We start from the raw sequence: 23,416 nt of genomic DNA on the forward strand, positions 1-23,416 counted from the left end.
GGCGCCCTCAAGTGGGAAGGGAAAGACGCGCGTGGCCAGGCGCGCGTACGCGTACATTCACGTGTACACACACATACACACGCGCGCGCACACATTACACATACACACGGCCTGTTTCCTCCGCTCCCCCTTCCCGGGGGGGCGGGGTCTCTTTCTCTTTAAAGAGCAGACGGTCTCCGCGCAAACCCAGGCTCTCTAAGGCCCCGGGGGCCCGGGACCCGAGCTGCTACCAGCCAATGGGCGCGGCGGAGCGGCTCGAGCGCGGCTGACGCTGCACCAATGGGCGTTCGCGGGGGGCGGGGGCAGCGGAGGAGACACTATTGTTGATGAGGAGGAGCGGCGGCGGCGGCGGCTGCACCACCTCGTTGCTGCCGGCCGCGGCCCGGGCGCCCCCTGCTCTCCGGATTCCGGCTTCGTCACCCCGTTGCGGGGACCTTCCCTCGGGCCTCGAGAATCCAACCCCTGCAACCCAACAACAACAAACCCCCCCCGTCTCGCCCAGTCACCGGGGAGGGGGGGATCATGTCCCAGCGGGTGAGGCGCAATGGGTCCCCCACGCCGGCTGGCTCCCTCGGGGGCGGTGCGGTCGCCACGGCCGGGGGAGCTGGGAGCCGCCTGCAACCCATGAGGGCGACGGTTCCGTTCCAGCTGAAGCAGCAGCAGCAACATGGCAGCCCCACGCGGAGCAACGGCGGCGGCGGCGGCAACAACGGCGGCTGCTGTGGTGGCGCCTCAGGCCCCTCAGGCGGCGGCGGCAGCAGCGGCGGCGGCGGGGGCCCGCGCACCGCCTCGCGCAGCACGAGCCCCACGCGCGGCGGCGGGAGTGCGGCCGCGCGCACCAGCCCCACAGTGGCCACGCAGACGGGCGCGTCCGCGACGTCCACGCGAGGCACCAGCCCCACGCGCGGCGCCGCGCCCGGGGCTCGCGGGAGCCCCCCACGGCCACAGCCTCCGCCGCCGCTGCTGGGCACAGTGTCGTCGCCTTCCTCGTCGCCCACCCACCTGTGGACCGGCGAGGTGAGCGCTGCCCCACCCCCAGCCCGCGTCCGGCACCGGAGAAGGTCTCCGGAGCAGAACCGTAGTTCCCCGGAGAGGAGGAGCCCAAGCGCCCCCGTTTGCAAAGCAGGTACGTGCTGGGGACCGCGCGTCGAGGGGAAAGCGGCGGGAAGGGGTCCTGGGCGCGCACTGCTTTCGCGCGGGGACTGCGGCGCTACCGCGGAGCGGGTCGGCCGGGGGCGGGGCTGAGGGCGGGGCCCGGGTGGTGCGGTGCCTCAGTCCCGGGGCGAGCCCTGCGCCCTCTCCACTGCTCCTTGTTTGTCTCATTCATTGCTCTGCCGACCTTGCGCTGGTGCGGGATAGTGCAGGTGCAGCCGCTAACCTTGTGATTGGGCTGGGACGTGTTAATGATAAACCTGGGATTCTGGCCGCCGACTGGTTACTGCTCACCCTCCCTTGGGTGTGAGGCTAGGAGTGGTTTGTCACTTTCTTTAAGTGACATGGTTAATGTTAATATAGCACATGTCTGCTGCTAAGTATTTCTCTTTCGCAAAACAGTTTCAGATTGTAAAGATCGAATTCGTTAGCATAGCAGATTTGGATCCCTGAAGAGACCTGAGGCTGGGAGCGTGTTAGCATTTCCTTAGACTTGATAAGTGGGTAGCGAGAAAGAAGGAAGATTCCTTTGGAAAGTTTATGGGCTTTGTCTTAGAGTCTGGGTGTATCTCTGAAATACAGATATTGTTTAGTGTAAAACCATTTATTTGTTTTATTAAAAAAAAACATATCCACCGTTTGTCTGCTTGTTATTTTAGGGACCAAAAAAGCCCTGTTATTTTTCTGTGTACTTGGGAGCTTTCTTGGAAAAGGTTCTGAATGGAGCTGTTGGGTTCCACTGGAGTCATTCATAAAGAGTAACTCAAAAAGAAATTCAGATTGTGAAAGTGGAGAGATAAGATTTGTCATCTGATTGCCTTCGTTTTAGAATCTACTGAAGAAAAAGAAATGGGTGTTTTTTAGCTTATGGAGTAATACTAGAGACATATACCTTTGTTTTTCCCTTGTCTAGAGAATTTCTTTAGAATCTTTCAGGCAGAATTACTGGAAATTTCAGGAAACTTAGTACAGTACCTCTCAACCAAATAAAAGATTTTTTTAGTGGTTTCAAGAGTCCCTTCAGAAATGCAGGGAGCAGGATGAATCTTTCTTACTGTTTATTTTATCAAAGATTTTAGACAATGGATATGTTTTTCAGAGAGATTGCTCTGGAAAATGACCAGTAGTGTTTTCTAATTAGAAAAAGAATACTGTTTTAAACCTTTTGAAAATGCAGTATTTTTTTGTAACTTCTATTGTTGAAAGTACTAGAATCCCCTTCCCCCTTAAATAATAGTTATCACTTTACTGAGCTCCTACTGTATGTTTGGTGATTTACCTACTAGATCTCATTTTAATTCTCACAGTAGATTTTAGAGAAGTTAAGTAACAAGTGGTAAAGTTGATGCTTGAATTCTGCTGGGTGGTACTCCAAAACCATGCCTTTTATATCAAGAAGGTAGCTTCATGATGTATAAGATAGAACCTGGATATATATATAACATAGCAAAATTAGACGTGCTTTGGTCTTGAAGCAACTCTTAGATGTACCTGGTGAACATAATTACTTTAATTTGCCTTCAGCCTTCTGGAGCCAGCATAGTGTGGAAAGGGGAAGGGAAGAAGAAGGTGGTGACCCCAGTCTGATAACAGAATGTGGCTACCCTCTCAGCTGTGTGACCCTTAAAGCCGAGCAGCAACCTGAGGAGAGCACGGTTAAATTAAGTGTTGGCAAAGAGTGGAGGAAGGTGTTCTTTTCTTCTGCTCTTCAGGACTCTGTTTTCTGGGATCTCGTTCTCCTTGTGTGCCCACTCTTCATGTTTCCCAAAGCTCCCTTGTCTCAGGTCTATCATTCCATTCATACTGTAAAATTAACCCTCTCAAAAGCTTCCCCGTCTCTCCACCAAAAACAAAAAACAAAACCCAAAAAATAAAAACTTTTTCCTCTAGTGCAGCACTCTCAACTTGATGTGAAAGGAATAGTGTCTGTCATTAAGTTATACTGAAGTGAGTGTCTGATAGATTCTTTCCCAGGAATGTCTTGTTTCACTCTAGTGAGCTTTCATGCAGAGTAGGACTTTCAGATTTCAGATTTCAAGTCTTCATAACACAAACTAGATAATTTGCTGTTTTCTTCAGACTAAATCTGGAAGGAGAGAAGAAGGAAAAAGGAGAATCTTTTTAATCACTCGGACTCCCTTTTTGATTAAAGGAAAATTATCACCAGTTTCTAGCCTCAGTGAAATGTAGAAATCTTTACTAGTAGAGGGGAAGGGTCTGTAGTTCTGTAAACCTCATATGACTCAAATTCCAGGGACCATCTAGATAAAGCTGCCAACTTCAAGGTGTCTATCAAATGAGCTGGATGCCCCAACCTTTGTTAGGGAATCTGGTATCTGAAAGCCTCTGAGTTGAAGGTTTCAGAATCCTTAGGGGGGTGTCCTTATTCTGCCGCATCTCTATCCAGTTGCTTTATTCTCCCAGGGTTAAAGATAGTCATTTGTTAATCCAGAACTTTCTTCTTTTGACTACTATAAAGTAATCCAAGCACCTATCCCTGACATATTTTAAACTTCTCACCTTCAGTGCCTGCCATCTCCATGGCAAACTGGTTTGCCATTAGGAACTGAGAAATACTTAGAGGAGGTAACTAGGCAACAGTGTTAACTGTAGATAAAATGGGGAAGAAGGTGAGGTTTGTTTTTGTGCTTTCCCTCCTTTTGTCTTAATAAAATGTCAGATAGGCATATTACAAATGGAGAGGCGGCATATTAGCATAGGCTTTGGATAGACCGTCTGGGTTTAATATCTGTTTTCCACCACTTAGAAGCCATGTGATATGGGTAAGTAAGTAACTTTCTAACCCTTAACTTTCTTATCTGTAAAATAGATGATGATGATATCTGCCTCATATGGTGGTAAGGATTAAATGAAAGGAAACTGAAGAATACTGAGCATAGTACCTCAGTATAAAAGTTAACTATTGTGTATCATATTAGTTTTGCTTCTAGTTTTAGTGGATGTAACATAAATTGCCAGTGTACGCCTAGTTTTCATGGTTCTTTGAAATTTCAGATTGGGGAGAATATTGCCTGTGAGCATCCAGAACTGTATCAAGTGTGGTCTGTGGTTCATCTGTATCAGAATTACTTAGGGCCCTTGCTAAAAATGCAGACTTTGAAAGTCCCCCACCACACCCTCCTGTGATTTTTGCTATGCTCTAAATTTGAAAAGCGGGCACTAGAAGCACCAAAGGAAAATAGTTTGAAAACTCATTACAGAACACTAGTATAGTATGTATAAAAATTATTTTTGCAGTGTGACTGATCTGTAGATAGCAATATGTATTTTGCTAATTTTCCCCTTTGTATACATTATGTTGTGTATGAATTTGGTTGTTTATCGGGGAGGGGAGTGGCAAGAGCAGCAACAAGAGATGGACTTCTCTGGACTAATAATCAGGAGGTAGGTTATCAGGACTTCATATCTAGACTTCTGCTTTCTGGTACTTTGTGAAGTACACAGCTTTAAGAATTCAGTGTTTCCCTAACATTTGAAGGATTGATGTTAACTTCATACCTTCAAGGGGAATCATTTTGGTTTGTTATGTCTGTATTTTACAGTTGAAGATGAGGCGAAGTGGAACCTTACTATTAGTTCAACATCTTGGCTAGCAGAATTTGCATTAATTCATTTCTGTAGGGATGCCTGGGTGGCTCAGTCGGTTAAGTGTCTGCCTTCAGCTCAGGTCATGATCCCAGGGTCCTGGGATGGAGCCCCACGTTGGGCTCTCTGCTGGGCAGGGAGCCGGCTTCTCCCTCTCCCTCTGCCTGCTTGTGCTCTATCCCTCCCTCTCCTTTTTTTTTTTTTCTTCTTAAGTAGAAAGGGAAGTTTTCAGAAAACCCTTGAAGAAAATGTATGAATTAGAATGTATTCCATGGTTAATAGCTCTGCAGGCAGACTTCCAGGGTTTAGATCTTGGGATTACCACTTATTTAAGCAAAGTCACTTCACCTTTAAAAAGGGGATACTGGCGGGGTGTCTGGGTAGCTCATCGGTTAAATGTCCGAGTCTTGGTTTCAGCTCAGGTCAGGGTTGTGAGATTGAGTGCCATGTTGGTCTCCGCACTGGGCGTGGAGCCTGCTTAAGATTCTCTCTCCTTTCCTTTTGCTCCTCTCTCCCTCCCTCTCTAAAAAAAAAGGGGGGGGGAGGATACTAGTAGTGTTTACAGTAGAGGATTATTAGAAGGATAAAATCCTTTTAATCTCTCAGTATTATTTAGGGTAATCTCTCAGTATTAGCTCCTCTCTCCTTGGATTTGAAGGAGGGGCTGATAAAGATTTTCAGATTCTGTGAAGAGAACAAGTAGGGTGACCCTGGAGAATAGGCTTTTGAATTTGGCATTTCAGTCAGTTGATGATCGCTGAGAGAGAGTAGTTTATGGGGGACAGAAATTGAATTAAAGTGATAGGTGAGGGTTATTAAGTAAGGGTAATGATTAGAAATTACTCTTGAGTATAAATTACTCTTACGTCACCGAAAGGAAGGAAAGTGACAAAACAGGATGAAAAGTTGAGCTAAGGTTCATTTGTTTATAGGATGGGGAAAACTTAAGCATGTTTTTTGGGTGTGGGGAAAGGATTCAGAGGAGAATGAGACTGCAAGTGTAAGAGAAAATGAAAATAGATGGAGCAAGGTCATGGAAAATGTGAGTGGCAGTGGGATCCGGCACATGGAGAGTCTGGAAATCTCAGAAACGACTGAGGACACTTCTTTCTCTGAGGATGAGAAGGTGGTAAGGGTGGGTTAAAATGACAGATAACTTAGCAAGAGAAGGGAAGGAAGCAGTAGAAGGGAAGGAAGTTGAGAAAGTCATCTACTTCCATGTCCACACTCTTGAAGAAAAAAGAGGGCATATTCTAGTACTGTATTTTTAAACTTAAATTTTGTTTTTATCGCAGTACATTTATGTAATTAAAAATATCAAATAGCACTGGGACTCCTGGCTGGCTCAGTCGGTAGAGCATGCGACTTTTGATCTTGGGGTTGTGAGTTCAAGCACCATGTTGGGTGTAGAGATCACTTAAAAAATCTTAAAAAAAAAACAACAACAACACTGAAGTTATAATCAAATAAAATGTTTTCCTGACACATCTCTCTCTACTCCTACTTCCTGCCCCTAGAGGCAGTCCCTTTCAACTCTTAGTACTCTTTGTTTCTGGGGAAATTTTTTTTATCATTTCTCCTTTCTGTTGTCTGTTGTGTCTTTTTGGAACCCCTGCTATGTGGGACATCTTGAATTGAACTAATACTTTTCTTATTTCTGTCCTAGTTTATCTTTTTGTTCTTTCTAGCAGCTTTATTTTATCTTCTGTCCATTCAGTTGATTTTTAAATCTTGGTCATCATAGTTTTGTTTTTCAAGAGAACTTACCTGGCTGTCGGATTGTCAGGGTCTTATAAAAATGTTTATAAAAGGTGTAAATACCCTCAAAGTTTTTTTTTTGTTTGTTTTGCCCTCTGCATTATCTGCAGAGCTCTTTCTGTCTTGAACTTTGTCTGTCATGTGAAAAGTGTCATTAGTTTTCTATTAATATTTAAATAAGACCCGAAAATGCTGATTAGGTGTTCTGTCTGGCTAGGTCAGGATGGTAGACAAGAGGATCTTACAAGAGAATGATGACAAAAGGGCTTTCTAATGTAGGTTTTTTTTCTCTGCCAGGTTTCCCAGGGAAGAGTTCTACAGTATCATGCCTGAGGATATGTCTGGTATCTTTTAAGTCTGGGGCCTGCCTAGTTAATCTGTCTAAAGCAGTTTTTCCCAGTCTTTTTGCTTTGGAAATAATTTGTTTCTTGAGGAACCCCTGCTTTCATGATCACTAAGCTGAGATATAATGGTATGATGATAATTAATGCTTTTCTGAGTACAGACTGATTTCTCTGTGGATCTATTTGACCAATGTATTATAAGTTTATTCATTTTGTATCATTTTCCCCCCTACCTCTTCTTGGAGAAAAACATAATTTAGCTTACCTTTCTTGAAATCAGTCTTCCTTCCTTCCTTTCTCTTTCTCTCCCTCTTTCTTCATTCCTTCCATTCTTCCCTCTCTTTCCTGCCTTTTCCCCTCCCTCTTTCAAGCTCCGTGCCCAACATGGGGCTCAAACTCATGACCCAAAAATCAAGAGTTGCATGCTCCACTGACTGAGCCAGCCAGGCATCCCAATCTCTTTCCCTTTCATGGATTTTTAAAATTCTAAGACAACCACAATACATTTTGCTTAAATAATTGGCTTGAGCCAAATGAGATTTAATTTTTCTAAAGGTAGACTCAGTAGATTTAATTTAAATAAAGTTAGTAAAGTTAGTTTTTACAACATGAAAATTTATTGACAAAGTTGTGCGATAAAACTATGAAAACCATAAGCCAAGATAATCTGAAAAAGATCTAGCCTGAGACACAATTTGTATAATAGTTTGAAAGAATTCTTTCTGAGTAATATGATCTGTCTCAAATGTAAGTTATGCAGAATTCTACACATCTGTTGGTTTCTTGATCTCTTTTATAGACTTATACATAAAAAGTGATGTTTGAAAAATAAAAACAAAATTTATCTCTTTAAGGCAATACATGTACGGTTTTGCTGTACAAATACTCAATTCTGGGTTGAACTTGAAATGAGCACACCCACATTTCATTTTCAAATGAAATGAAACATTTTTTTCCTTGCTCTTGATGCTCGTTACACAAGAAAAAGTTTGTTTATTCATAAAAGAAGTTGAAAATGCAGCAAATTATTCATTGCTTTCCCGTGAATGGCAAGACACTTTCCTTTGCACCAAAATCTAGAGCTTCTGTTGGACAGTTCAGGAAATCTTGGGTTGCGTTCATAATCAAATTGGAGCTAATTTATCACCTAATATATTTGCTTTCAAAATTTGGCTGAAACATCTTTCCTGCTGTTGTCTTTTTTCCTGTCTGTTGTCCTTGTGGGTTATATCTTTCTATTTCGTCAGTATTATAGGAATATAATACAACAGCTTTCTGTTAAAGGCTTGCATAGTGGAGGTGAAATTAACTATAGTTTATTCCAAAAAAACTACATGAAATTTTTAGTTGACCATTCTTCTTTATGAGCTAATGTAAAATTCTTTTGGAAGTAAACAGATATTTTTTGGAAGTCTTGCTCTTAAAGAGCTGATTTTGTAGTTGTATGTTCTAGTCTACCTGCTAGCATGTATTCCCCCCCCTTTCCTTTCTTTCCCTGCGGATAATATATACACGTGATAAAAAAAAATTATAAATGGTAAAAGAAAATACAATAAGAAGTCTTCTCCATACTTGTCTTTAAGTTCATTATTCTCAGAGAAATTCGGTTGGTTTTTTCCAGAGTCATTCTATGGCATATTCAAATGTGTATGTATATGACTGCTTACAGGTTTATTTACCACTCATTATTTAATTGGGCTTTTTTTGAACATTTAGATCATTTCCAATTTTTGCTGTTCAGTGGTATACTATGTTGAATATTCTTGTTTATACTTCTTTGTGTCCTTAAGAGTTTATCTGTAGGATGAATTCTTAGAAATGAAATTTCTTGGCCAGAGATATACATTTTTCTTTCTGTTGTCAAATACATTTCAGGACTTGATATCAGTTCATACTTGACTTCCAGGAGCCTATGTTTTTTTTCCCCTTATCTTCCTTTGGATTATTATTTATTTATTTATTATTATTATTTTTTTAATAAATTTTTAAAAAAGATTTTATTTATTTATTTGACAGAGATAGAGACAGCCAGCGAGAGAGGGAACACAAGCACGGGGAGTGGGAGAGGAAGAAGCAGGCTCATATCGGAGGAGCCTGATGTGGGGCTCGATCCCATGACGCTGGGATCACGCCCTGAGCCGAAGGCAGACGCTTAACTGCTATGCCACCCAGGCGCCCCGGATTATTATTTTTTTATGATTCCATTTTATGTCCACTATTATTATATCTCGTTTTACCATGCTGTTAGTAGTTGCATTCAAGCAGCACTGTCCAAGAGAACTTTCCTGCTGTGATGGCTATGTTCTGTATCTCTGTTGTCTAATATTTCAGGTTATAATCTTCTATTAATATCCTTCCATATCCTGCCTCCCATCCTTTGTGCTCTCATTGTCAAATATTTTGCTTCTCTGTTATAAACCCTATAATACATTGTTACTGTTTTTACTTTAGATGATTATCTTTTATAAGCAATTAAAAATAAAAAGTATTTTATATTTACTCGTTTTTACTGTCTTTAGCACTCTTAAATTGTGTGAAATAGAGTGCTTGTAGTGTGAATGAAAAAGGGCTTATTTGAGAAGAAAATAATTGATAGGACTTCTTAACTGATTATATTTGAGGGATGAGGGAAATGAGAGAGCATAATGATGGCTGAGATTTTTGACCTAGTTGGGTGATTAAGCTAATAATGTTGTTAATGACAACTGGTTTCATAAATGCTACTATATTCTGTATGCATACAGAATAGACCATATACTTTTGGAGATGGTGCACTAACATTTTTAATAATAACATGGACATTTTGGAAGATAAATTTTTTTTACATATACCCTTCTAATTTAGCATTCTTAAAAGTTGTTATTTTACTTAGTGTTATACTGGGATTTACTGAGCTCTAGTAGTTTCTGGAAAACCATTTCACATTATTTATGTTTTCCCATTGTGCATGTACTGATACTTCTAAAGATAAGGGTGAGTGATGTCTCTTCATATTATTTTAGAACTTAAGCTCACTCTGTGCAGCGCAGCTTATAAGGTATAAAGAAGACATCCCTGGACTTACTAAAGAATTAGAGAGAGAGGCAATATAGAATTTTGCAATATTCAAGGGTTAATAGTAAAAACAAGAAAATATATGACATTACTAAGAAGAGTAGTATTTAATGGCAAAAACCTGATAATGGCCATATGGGACTAAGGAGAATTAGAGTGTTTTATGTATAGACAGGGATTGCTAAGTGATTTGTAGGTAGACATTCTTCACTTCTCTAGAAAGCAGTTGCCATTAATGATATCCCTAAGAATTCTTGGAATGTCTGCTCCTGGGAATTGATTTAGTGTCATAGGAATGCACCTGATCTACTTCAGAAATGTTGTTTCTTGTATAAGAAAGGTTTAGAACCCGTATCTTTGGACAGTCTCCCAACCAATTTTTTTAAAATACCATGTGGCCCACCCAGTGCCTCTGTACTCCCTTGAATTGGGGGGAATTGGGGTAGGGAGAACTTGCAAGATTTAAATAAGACCCAGTAAAAATTTTGTTCAGATGAATGAATGGATGGATTCCTGTCTTTTAAACAATATTTGTGAAGACCCGTGCCTCATCCTCTGTTTGTCTTTTGCCTGTTTTTTCCCTATTTGTTGGAAGCCTTGAGTACACTGGATTTTGTCTGGTTTGAGTACTGTTTGTTGTTTTATAAATGAACTTTTTGTATGAAGACTATACTGCTAGCTCACTATTGAGTATAGTATCTTCAGAAATCCTTGGGGCCCTCCTGTTGGAAAGTCCTTTAATACTGGAAAGTTGTATATTTCTAGTAACAGTTCATTAGAATATTCTGGTCCATCTACACCCTCTTGACTGATACTTTTTAAATTAATAGTATACTTTTAATTGCTAACTGGATTTAAAACTAAGTATAGTAAGATATTATGGAATAGTTTCCCCCTTTGTAAAGCTTTTAAAAATGTAATGTTAAGGTTTATTTTTTTATTTTTAAAATTTTTTTATTTTTAATTTTAGGAGAGAGTGGGCGGTGTGTGAGGGGCAGAGGGAGAGGGAAAGAGAGAATCCTAAGCAGGCTCTCTGTCCAGCGTGGAGCCTGATGCAGGGCTTGGTCTCACAACCCCTAAGTTCATGACCTGACCTAAAGTTAAGAGTTGTATACTTAACTGAGCCATCCAGGCAACCCATGTAATGTTAAGCTTTTAAAATAAAGCTAAAACAAACCCTCTATAGATGTCAGACCTGTACCATTTAAAAAAAATATATGTGAAGTGACATAAATTTTTTTAATGAGTCTGAACTGTCAAATAAAAGGTAAGAAAGTATAATATGATATGCTATTTGTATATTAGGTTGAAATCTCTACCAAGTTTATAAATTTTGGTTTAACAGTTCTCCTTTTTAGTGGACATTTATTTCTATTTTCCTCCTTATAAATTACTTTAATAAAAATTTTTGTAAATTTATGTATTTGGGGGCTAGTATGAGTATACATTTATGTGTATCCTCTTTAGAAAAAAGTCCCAGGATTGAGATTATTGAGTGAAGTTTTAAGTAATGTGATGCTTTGTAGTATTGCTTTCCAAAAAAGGACTGAATCACTTGACGCTGTCACCAGAAAGGAGTGTATCTACCTGTTGCTGTGACGCCTTGTCAGAATTAGACTTCATGCCTTTTCTTTAGCTTTACCAGTTCAGTGTGTACAACAGCGTACTACATCATAGTTTTCATTTGTATTTCCTTACATATTTCCTATGGTCATAGTGAGTATTTGAGATAATGTTTTAATCATCCTCATATAGTAGCTACTTAATGCCATTTAATAAGAAAATAATACTAATAACAGGGTTGAGTATTCTTTTAAAATGCTCATTCACTGTTTATGTGGAGTCTTTTAACTCTGTATCTATTGACTGACCACTTTATTCATTGAGGGTGTAACTAACATTTTTAGCTACTCCTGTTTTTATTTTTTTTTAATTTTTTAAAAGATTTTATTTATTTGAGAGAGAGAGTGAGAGAGAGGATTGAAAGAGTGAGTTGGGGGGGGGGAGGGAGAAGCAGATTTCCTGTGGAGCAGGGAGTCCAACGGAGGACTCGATCCCAGGATCATGACCTGAGCTGAAGACAGATGCTTAACCGACTGAGCCATACAGGTGCCCACTATTGGCAGGTGTGTGGGGTATCCAGTTTTTGAGGTAAAATTTACATAAACTAAAATTCATCCTTTTAAACTAAAATTCATCCTTTTAAATATACCGCTGTGTAAATTTTGATAACTGCAACCATGATCAATGTATAGAGTGTTTCTATTACCTATAAATGTTTCTCATGCCTTTTTAAGCCGAAAGCCTCTTCTTTTACTTCTAAGCCATAGCAACCACTGATTTGTTTTTGGTTGCTGTAGTGTTACTTTTTTCAGAACATCATAAGAATGAGTTACACAGTATTTTGTTTCTTGAGTCTGGCTTCATTTACTTAGCACAGTACATTTGAGATTCATTAATGTGGGGTGCCTGAGTGGCTCAGTTGGGTGAGCATCTGACTCTTGATTTCGGCTCAGGTCGTGATTCAGGGTTGTGAGATCTGGCCTGTGTTGGCCCCCATGTTGAGCTCTGCACTTAGTAGAGTCTGCTTATCTCCCTCTCCCTCTGTCCCTCCCTGTGCTGTCTTTCTCTCTATCCCTCTCTCAAATAAATCTTAAAAAAAAGATTCATTAATGTTATTGCATGTATCAGTAGTGCATTCCTTTTTATATCTGAGTAGTATTCCATTATATAGATGTACCCCAATTTGTTTATTCTTTGACCAGTTGAAGGATATTTGAGGGTTTTCATTCCTGGTATTAGAAATTTGTGCCTTTTTTTTTTATAGTCAGTCTTAGGTATATCATTTTTGTAGATCTTGTCAAAGAACCAGTTTTTGGTTTCATTTACATTGTTATTTTTCTGTTCCATTGATTTCTGCTCCTGTCTTTATTATTTTCTTTGTTCTACCTGCTTTGGGTTGAATTTGCTCTTTTCCTATCTGCTTCTCTGATGGAAATTTAAATTACTGATTTGAGACCTTCTTTTCTAATAGAAGCATTTAATGCTGTACATTTTTCTCTGCGCAGTTTAGCTGCATCCCACAAAAATTTTTTTTTTTAATTTTATTTTTATTTTATTTAGTACTTTGTGAAACAACACTGTTAGAAAGCATCTTTCAACTAACATCTTCTTTCATGGAGATAGAAGTGTTTTCAAATGTATGTGTGGAAGCATGAGAAAAGTGCCAAATTCTTAATTCTGTGAACCAACACTGTGTAGAAAGCATCTTTTAAAATTTTTTTTATTTATTTAATTTTATTTAATTTTTTAAATTAAATTTTAACATACCATGAAAGTTTGATATTTTGTATTTTCATTTAATTCAGTTCAGAATCTTTTCTAGTTTCCCCAAGACTTCTTTTTTTGGCTCATGAGTTATTTAAAAAATTTTGTTGGAGGGTTTTCTAGATAGCTTTCTTTTATTGATTTTTAGTTTGATTCTGTATCAGAGAACATACTTTCTATAATTTCACTTCTAAATATTTTAAGGTTTGTTTTATGTACCTAGATATGATCTGCCTTGATAAGTGTTTCATCTACCTTGACAAATGTGCCCATGTGTATTGTGCTGTTGTTGAGTGGAATGTTCTATAAATTTAAATTAGGTAAAATTGATTGACAGTTTTCAGCTCTTCTGTATTGCAGATTTTCAGTCTACTTGTTTTATCAATTCCTGAGAGAGAAGTTGAATTCTCCAAATATGATAGTGGACTTTTCTTCCATTTCTGTTTGCTTTGGCTTCATGTATTTTGACACTTATTTTTTAATCTGCAGAAACATTTAGAATCATTGTGTCTTTTGGGATTGACCTTTTTCTTTATCTCTGGTAATTCTAATTGTTCTGAAATCTACTTTGATTAATGTTTGCGTGTGGTCTATTTTTTCCATCCTTTCTATATTATTCTGTATTTCCATCTTATCTGCATTGTATTTGGTGGGTTGTCTTATAGACAGCATATAGTTGGGTCTTGGTTTTTTTTTTGTTTGTTTGTTTTTTAAAGTAGGTTTTATGCCCAGTTGTGGGACTTGAACTCAAGACCCTGAGATCAAGGGTAGCATGCTTTATTGACTGAGCCAGCCAGGGGCCACAGAGTATGTTTTTTTTTTTTAAATTTAGCCTGATGATCTCTGTTTTTTAATGTGTTTGGATCATTTACATTTAGTGCAATTATTATGTTTGGCTATAGGCCTGCTGTTCTGTTTGCTCTGTTTTCTCTTCTGTTTTTTGTGTCATCCTCTTATCTATCTTCCTTTGGATTACTTGACTATTTTTTAGTAATCCATTTTAAGTTATATATTGGCTTTTTGACTATCTCTTTATATAGATTTTTTGTTGGTAGCTATGGGGATTACAGTATAGATAACTAACTTTTTATATTCTTCAAGTAAAAGGTAGAAATTCTTTAATCAGTTGTGTCTTTTGGACTCTTACGTTATCTTTTATGTTGTCATTGCATCTTTATATGTTGAAAACCCTATATAGATTATATATGATAGTATGTATCTGCACAATTTGCCCTTATAAAATTTGACATAATAGTAATGATTGTTTCAGAAGAAATCTCGATGATAAAGCTTCTAATTGCTTAAAATTTGATATAGTCAAAGGCAGATTGGGTCTTTATTGTAAGCTCTCTATTAAAGGCAGTTGAAATGGAAGAAAATTATTTTAGTAAAATAAATATGAAGATTGGAAAAAATAATTTATGGTCTTCAATAAATTAATCAAAAACTAAGTTGACTCAACAGAGTTTGTGCTGGAAAATACTTTGTAAAAAACTATTGTTACAAGCTCACATATATACATACACTCATAGCTTTGGCTGAGAATGTAGGGACAAAAGACTTGAGTTAAAGAAGCTCTAACTGGCGCATCTGTTTTGTTTTAATTGTATCTGAGTGTGTACATATGTACATTTATATTCTGAAAAGTGTTAGGCATTCTTACCTGCTAGCCGGGTTTCTGCTGATTGGATGGGGGAATGCAATACAGGTAACTTTCACTTTCTTCTTAAACAGTTCTGTTTTTTGAATACTTTGAAATAGAATGTTCCATTTCTGTAATAAAAGGGCCAATAAAATATCTATTTAGGGGTACATGGGTGGCTCAGTTGGTTAAGTGTCTGACTCTTGATTTCGGCTGAGGTCATGATCTCAGGGTTATGAGATCGAGCCCTGGGTGGGGCTCTGCACTCTGCTTAAGATTCTCTTTCCCTCTGCCCCCAAACCCCACACACAGACATGCTCTCTCCCTTTTAAAAAAAATCTATTTGTATTATAGCAGTGATTTACAATGGAGTTAAATGTTAAAAAAAGAAAGATTAAAAACACAGCATTAAAGCTATTTCCACTTGCTCCAGTCCTCTATTTGGACTGTTCTGGTAAATTTTTCTCTTTGAGCTGGCTAAGAGAAAGCTTCTTCTATGTATGTGTTCTCTATTTTCGTAGAAGTGATGTTCTGTTCTTAAGTTCACTGAAGAAAGTAATTACATCTAGAGGAACAGCATTGTCATGGTGCCCTTGGTACTTCTTTTTTTTTTTTTTTTAAAGATTTTATTTATTTATTTGACAGAGAGACAGCCAGCAAGAGAGGGAACACAAGCAGGGGGAGTGGGAGAGGAAGAAACAGGCTCCCAGCAGAGGAGCCTGATGTGGGGCTCGATCCCATAACGCCAGGATCACTCCCTGAGCTGAAGGCAGACGCTTAACGATGCAGCCACCCAGGCGCCCCATGGTTGGTACTTTTTGTATTATGTTTAGACCAATCTCAAGATGAACCATAGCCATTGGGCCCCACTATGACATTTAAGGGTCTAAGTTAAAATAAATAACTTATATTGGATTATTCTAGTTGAAGAGGTATGCTGGCTCTGTTTATTTCTGCTAGGTTTCCATCTTTTGAGGCCTTGGGGATAGTGGTGGGTAAGGATAGGTAGTGAAGTGGACATCTGGCATAGCTGAACCACAGAAGAGTAGTGGATGAGGTTATGGAATAATACAGACGCTAGTGGTAGACCATCAAATCAGCGTATGTATGGCTTGTCAAAATAATTAGGTTGTAAAGATTTTATTGAGAGGCACCTGTCACATCAATGGGCAGAACTACCCTACATGCATAAACTTAGTTTATCTAGAATATCTAAACATTTAGGAAATACAGTTTTTAAAATATTCTGTTTTATATTTTTAAGAGAGATTAGTAGTGATTCTCATCCGACATGAGGATTTAAAAGAGGCATTATTTGGAGTGTAATACAGAGCATTGGATTTGGGGTGAAGTTTTCTTATTTTCTGTATGATCAAAGAAAGAGGAAAGTGTGTTTGAATTTATGCCTCTTGCATTGGATGCACGCCTCCAGATTAGGCTGTATTTATTCACATTTCATAAATGAGAATTCTTAGGCCCAGAGAGTTAAGTCATTTAGTATTTCAGAGAATTACTAAATGTGGGATTTCGACTTCTATTTCATTTCGGGACCTGTTTTTTGTTTTTTTCAAGGATTTTATTCATTTATTTGAGAGACAGTAGGGAAGGGGCGGAAGACAGAGGGAAAGGGAGAAGTAGGGCTTGATCCCAGGTTCCTGGGATCAAGACCTGAGTTGAAGGCAGATACTTAACTGATTGAGCCACTCAGGCGCCCCAAGGCCTGTGTTTTTAAATTTTATCACAGTATTATTTAATGTAATTTAGCCAACATTGGATAATTATTACAAATAGCTATCATACTAAGCTGGATGGTTTGAAAGAACACAAAAATAAGGCATATGGTATACCAGAAGTTCCTTCCTTCTTGCTTCTAGTTGGAGTAGTATCTAGTAGTGAGTGCCTCTAAGATTGTCTGGTATAGGAGTAGTCTTGGAAACAGAGAGAATAAATACACTGATAAATCAGTGAATAGAGCGCTCTGGAAAAATTAGTCGAACAGGTTGGAAAACAGGGCATTTCAAGTAGAAATATTTTTCAGTGTTTTAAAATCACACCAATATATGGTAAACACAAATATTATATTGTAATGCTGTTAGAAATTTCAAAACAGACATGATTTCAAAAATAAAGCAGTGGTGATTCAAGGAGGAAAAATTGTAATTGAAAAAAAAAAGTATGTTTTAATAGTTCTGATGTAACATCAGTGTGTTTATTTGCCAACAGGTTTGTCAGTCAGTGAGTGCGGAAATCAGTGAGTTTTTTTACTTTTGGAAATCTTTGTTTTTATTGCCAGAAGGGCAATAAAAAATACCAGCTTTGCAAAATAAGTAATCAAGAGAGGATAAAGTTTGCTTATTTTGGAAAGCAGAGGGAAGGGAGATGAACCAGAAGATATTTTCTGCCAAAATTATTCAGATTGCTTTTTGAAAGTTAGTCTGTTAACTGAATTAAGCTTAAATTATAAAAACTATTCATGGAGATATTTTGGCCAAAAGGGAACATAACTAAGAGAAATGTTCCTCACATTGTTTCAGATGGAATTTTCAGGCATGTCATTGTGAAAGTATTTCCTTAAATCATCCTTCAGAAAAGACAGTAGATGACTGTTGCTTTTTTTCCTTTGGAATCCTTATCTTTCAGTGTTTTATTAGGTCAAAGATGAAGAAATGTTAAAATCACCAATTTGCTTTATCCATTTGTTAATTTTTTCCTTTGTTTGCTTGAGGTAGTATTTTTTTAGACTCTTGGTTGCAAATAATAGCCCAACTTCTAAGAAGAATGGCAGTAGAATTGATAAAATTCTGAATAACCAAGAACTTGGATAGATCTGTCCACAAGGATGAAATGTTTTCAGGATACTTTGTAATAATCCCTTAATCTTTCATCTGTGTCTGTTAGCTTCACTCTGTTCTACTGTCTCAAATTAACAGTTATTTATTGAGTATCTACTATGGGCTAGACACAATTTTAGTTGCTGGAGAAACAATTGAAGCAAATAAAACAGAGTAAGTTTGTGTCCTCAAGGATCATACTTTCTAGTGTAGGAACTTTCTCTCCATAGCTGGCAACAAGGCCGCAGACCATTCCAGACTTGTATTTTCATCTGCAAGACCCATGAGGCAAATGGGCTTCTTCCCTACCCACTCCAGCTTAAACTTATGCCAGGGAAGGACTTCGGTTTTGTGCCCATTCCAGAACCAGTTACTGCACCCAAAAGGATGAGGTACTATTTTTAACCAAGTCTGGGTCATTTATACATGCTGTTCAGAGACCAGAGTCTTATCAAAAGAAGGAGAGGTGCGGGGAGAGTATATACTATACAGGCAGATGGTAGCTCTTCCCTGATGTTTACATTTTGAAGTTTGAGTCCTTGTATTCAGTGTTTCAAATAAACTTACCAAATATGCCAACAGTTTAGCTTTGAAAGCTTGAAAGTGTTGGTCTTTCTCCTAGTTTCTAAATCAAGCGTAATTGCTGTCTTCAGTTTGATGCCCAAAGAGCCAGATAAATAATTTAATGATTCAGTGTATTGTTTCCCACATTATTTGCCTTATTGACAGGAAAGTTGTAGTCTTGTAGAGTATAAAGACATAGTTTTAGAAGTTAATGTTACATGGTGTTCTAGTTTGGGTTCCCAGGTACCCCAAGATTTCATTAATTTTAATGATGGGCTCTAAGACCTGTAAATTGCATTTTTTCCTCTTAGTTGTATATTGAGAATGTATAACTAATTAGTGTTTCCTTTATTGATGGATACATCACAGACAGTAAAAATAAGGGCAGTTAAAAATTGAAGATTCTTACCTATGTCATTAATTTATCTTCTAGCAAAGAAATGCAGTGGAATTTCTTAATTTTCTCTTTAAATAAAGTTTTGGCACTACCTAGTGTTGTAAACGTTTTCAAAAAGGTTTTTCCAGGAGCACCTGGGTGGCTCAGTCTGTTAAGCCTCCGACTCTTTATTTTGGTGCAGGTAATGATCTCAGGGTCATGAGCTCCAGCCCCATGTAGGGCTCCCTGCCTCAGCCGAGGGAGCCTACTTCTCTCCCTCGGCCCCTCCTCCTGCTTGTGCTCACTCTCCCTCTCCCTCTCTCTAAATAAATAAGTAAAATCTTAAAAAAAAAAAAAAAAAAAAGGCTTTTCCAGTGGCTAATTTATTCTACATGATTAAAAAGTACAGTTTCATATAAAACTTTAGTAATTTTCATGGATTCCAGTATGTTCTCTAATCCAGTCTAAAAATTTTTTAAATAAGGTTTGTATTAGTTTTATTATAGGGGGCTTAGATAAAAGGCCTCTGTGCTTAACATTTCAAACACACAATGATGAGGAAGTGAACACCTCACCTTTGCCCAATATACGGGAAAATCCTCCTCAGTTTAAGTTGAAAAATGATTACAGGAAAACAGCCAGTAGAGGAGAGCATGTTGAACATGAGGCCTCAGCTCAGGATACATTTTTGTGTTTCTTTTAGATGACTTTAACATTAAATCTTATTTTGATGTGAAACATGTTCTCTTCAAAATGGAAAATATTTGTAATTATGTTTAGAAAGTATAAACTGTTGGGGTGCCTCGGTGGCTCAGTTGGTTAAGCTCCGACTCTTGATTTCAAGTCAGGTGTTGATCTCAGGGTTGTGAGTGTAGGCTCAGCTTTGGGCTCCATGCTGGGTATAGAGACTACTTAAAAAAAAAAAAAAGAAAAGAAATTGTCGAGATTTTAGTAGAACTTTGGTTTCTATAGGAGACTATAGTTAAGAAAACAATAGGTGTTTACTTTATATTCCAAAGAAGAAATTACAATATTAAGTGTACATTACTGCCCTGGAATTTCTGATGTTCCCTAGCCTACTCAGCTTTCAAATAGGAAGACTGTAAAGAAAGCTCAGGGACATTATGTCAGATATTAGGCTTACCAGGAGTGGGTAAACCTTTTCTGGAAAGGGCCAGACAGTAAATATTTTGAACTTGTATGCCATATAGTTTCTGTCACGATCATCTCTTGACATTGTAGCAAAAAAGCAGCCATAGGTGACACGTAAATAAATGAATGTGGCTATGTTATAATAACATTTTATTTACAGACACTAATACTTGAATTTCATATAATTTTCACATGTCACAAAATACTCTTGGTGTTTTTTTCCAACCTTCTAGAAATGGAAGTACTCATTCTTAGCTAGGTGGCCCGTGGTCATAGTTTGCTGACCCCTGCTGTATTCTATAATTGACAAAGGAGACATGAAATCCCTTCAGGGATCTTATAGGATAGTGTGAAAGACAGTTGAGTTCAGTAGACTGTGTGACAAATGCTCAGGCGTATACTGAGTGCTAATAGAAACAGAAGAAATATATTTGGCCCGGAAAGTTGGGGAAAGTTTCTTGGATATGATGCTTGAACTGGGTCTTAAGAGTGGGTGGGCTTTCATCAGGATAAGAAGAAAGGAAGTTAGCCATACTCTATCTCTGTGTCCTTGCCATATTGACTATGTTTTGACTTCTTGATCAAACATTACTCTTTTCATGTCCCTTGCACATCCTTTCTTCTTTGCTTGAAGAACTCTTCCTACCTAGCTAACTCGTGCTAATTCTTCAGGTCTTAGCTTGATGACACTTCCTGTTTCACAAGCTTTCAGAGCAATCTGTTCTTCTCCCTTCTTAAGACTCATTAGGTTTCTGATTGCTTTTTAGAACCTGCTGATCCCAACGGACTGTAAATGAGCATAGCATCTGGTAATATGTTGGTTTCAAATATTTTTAATTTTTCAAAATAATAATAATATGTGTACATGATTAAAAGAAGCTCATGCTTCATGGAAGGATTTAAAATGGACAGTAAATACTCTTCTCCATGGCCCCTTAATAACAGTTTTTTGGATATTCTTGCAGAATTTTTATATAGTGATACACTCCTGCACACATACCCCACATGCATACATATATTTTATTTTATTTTTTATTCATTTATTTTTAAGATTTTGTTTATTCATTTGTCAGAGAGGAGGGAGAGAGAGAGTGCGCGTGCACAAGCAGGGGGAGCTGCAGGCAGAGGCAGAAGCAGACTCCCTGTGGAGCAAGGAGCCCGATGCAGGACTCTATCCCAGGACCCCGGAATTATGACCTGAGCCAAAGGCAGAACCTTAACTGACTGAGCCACCCAGGCATTCCTTCATACATATATTTTATAAATTTTTGGCAAATTTAGTAGAATGGTATCATACTCTGTACAAACTTACACATTTTTGTTGTTAAACTTGGAGTGTTTTCTATACATAGAGCTATTTCTCCTTTGGAAAGACTGTATATATTTTTAACTTTTTTTTTTTTAGGTATAAATGACTTATAGACCTCACTCATTTTATTGAAATTGTATTTTATATGCAGCTGTATCGTGATTAATAAATTTTATTGAATACATAAACTAGGAGGTCATTGGAGAGGTATATCTAGATTAATATTTATTTATAAGATATGTATGATGTACCAGGGATGGTTCTAAATTCTGTGCATAGATTTTTTTTTTTTAAGTCTTCACAACAAATCTTACATGGAGTATCATAATTATCTGAAAATACAGAGATGTAAATAATATGCAAAATCATACATCTGGTAAATGATAGATCAAGTTTTTTAATCCACACAGTCTGGTTGGCAGAGCCTCTGTTTTAACCACTATATTCTACTGACTTTTTCTAGGAGCAATAGGAAAAATAGGAAATACAGGCTGGGACAGATTTGGAGGAGTGTTTAAATGCCGGGTTAAGATTATAGATTTTATTCAGTGTGTATTGTGGAATCATTGAAAACTTTTAAGGGAATTAGTAACATAAACAAATGGTAGCAGAGTGTAGGATGGAGGGAGGGAGAAGCTGAAGCCAGACTAGTTTGGTGCAATAGTTCAAGAAGTACGGAAAGCTGACTTTAGGACCGTAGTAATGGGTATGGAAAGGAAGGAATGACTAGGAAGGTATTGTCTTGGTGAATCTTACAGTTTTGATTGGGATGGTTAAGAGGAGAGGGTTAAGTGATTTTGGGAGGCCAAGAGTGCTTCTACCTCAGGGCTTTTTCAACTTGTTCTCTCCAGCAGGATCACTCTTCAGATGCCCTTGTCTCTCTCCTGTGTCTGTTCTAAGGTCTCTCTATTCATATGTCACCTTACCAGAAAGGCTTTCCCTTACTTCTGTATAAAATGTCAACCCCTCAGGGGGTGCCTGGGTGGTGCAGTCTGTTACACATCTGACTCTTGGTTTCAGCTCAGGTCGTGATCTCAGGGCCCTGATTTCAAGGTCATGATCTCAGGATCATGAGATCCAGCCCCACATCAGGCTTCGCCTGGAGTCTGCTTAAGACTCTCCCTCTCCCTCTGCCCCTCCACACTGTGCTCTTTCTCTCTCTAAAATAATAAGTCTTTAAAAAAAAAAAAAAGGCAACCCCCTACAGCATGCTGCCTAACTCTTTCACCCCATTTTATTTTTCTCAATTGTTAGTATCTAATGTATTTGTTGGTTTCACGGTCCACTTTCCCTATTGGAATATGTTTTCCAATAGCAGGAACCTTTCTCTTTTCTTCATTCCTGTACCTATAATAGATACTTAGTAAATGTTTATTGAATGAATCCTGTTGAAGGTAGGCAACATAGCATGAATAGAGAAGGCAATAGAAATGATTGCCTTCAGAATTGCTGGTGGTTTACCTCTCTAAACATACATGGTAGGCAGTTCTAAATTTATGTCTCATGCAAAGGAGAGAGAGAGCTAATGGTATGGATGTTAATAAGTACAACATGTGTGTACTGATTGATATTAAAATTCTAAAGTACCTTTTGAAATGTGAAACTTAAGTTCTTTTTACTTTTTGTATTTTGTTCCTTTATTGTCACTCTTTGAAGACTGCTATTAGCAAGTATTTATTAGTTGCAGATGGATCTGTTTATTTTAGTTTGGGTTGGGGTTTTTTTTGTTTGTTTGTTTTCAAGAGAAGTGAAAGATTACAGTGGGAGCCCAGAAAAGAGCTATGGCATATTTATGAACTGAAGTAGCGTACATTTTATTTACCGCGGGCTGATGTGATATATGCTAGAGGGCTAAGTTCTTGTTTCATCACAAAGCATTTCCTCTTACTGCTTGTTTTGGACTTGATTTTAGTATAAAATAAAGTTGCTAGTGCTGGCTTTAGAGTGGTGAATTAAAGGCCAATCATTCCTTTGTAAAGTTTTTACTTTATTTCTTTCCCTTCATAAGGAACTTTTATTAAAGGATCATGTCTCACTTTTTGCTTCCTATTCATGCCTCAGACTATCTAGTATGACTTCTGCCTGTTGGCTTTTTTGAAATGGCTTTTGACTTTTGAAGGGAGTACGGTATCCTCTACATGCTAGGAGTTTTATGTATTTTTTTTCTTTTTAATCCTCACAGGGATGCAGAGGTAGTGTCTTTATCAAACTTCTTTCTTTGCAGGTCCTTGGAATATTCTTGTTCCTAGGGTTTCAGTCAGTACTCACTTTTCTTATGCGTCATTAACTGTTTGTATACCG

The 23,416-nt window shown here is 38.3% G+C and overlaps 1 protein-coding gene across 2 annotated transcripts in view; it reads left to right on the plus strand.

Moving 5' to 3' along the window:
• Positions 1-434: 434 nt before the first annotated feature.
• Positions 435-23,416, plus strand: part of FAM117B (family with sequence similarity 117 member B) — a 74,100-nt gene continuing 51,118 nt past the window's right edge. For both annotated transcript variants that reach the window (XM_026492154.4, XM_057304105.1), the window contains exon 1: positions 435-1,126. In XM_026492154.4, coding sequence (XP_026347939.2) covers positions 523-1,126 — 604 coding nt within the window. In that variant the 5' untranslated portion in view covers positions 435-522. The remainder of the gene's footprint in view (positions 1,127-23,416) is intronic.

This window comes from Ursus arctos, unplaced genomic scaffold (assembly GCF_023065955.2).
Source record: "Ursus arctos isolate Adak ecotype North America unplaced genomic scaffold, UrsArc2.0 scaffold_1, whole genome shotgun sequence".
Taxonomy (NCBI): Eukaryota; Metazoa; Chordata; class Mammalia; order Carnivora; family Ursidae; genus Ursus; species Ursus arctos.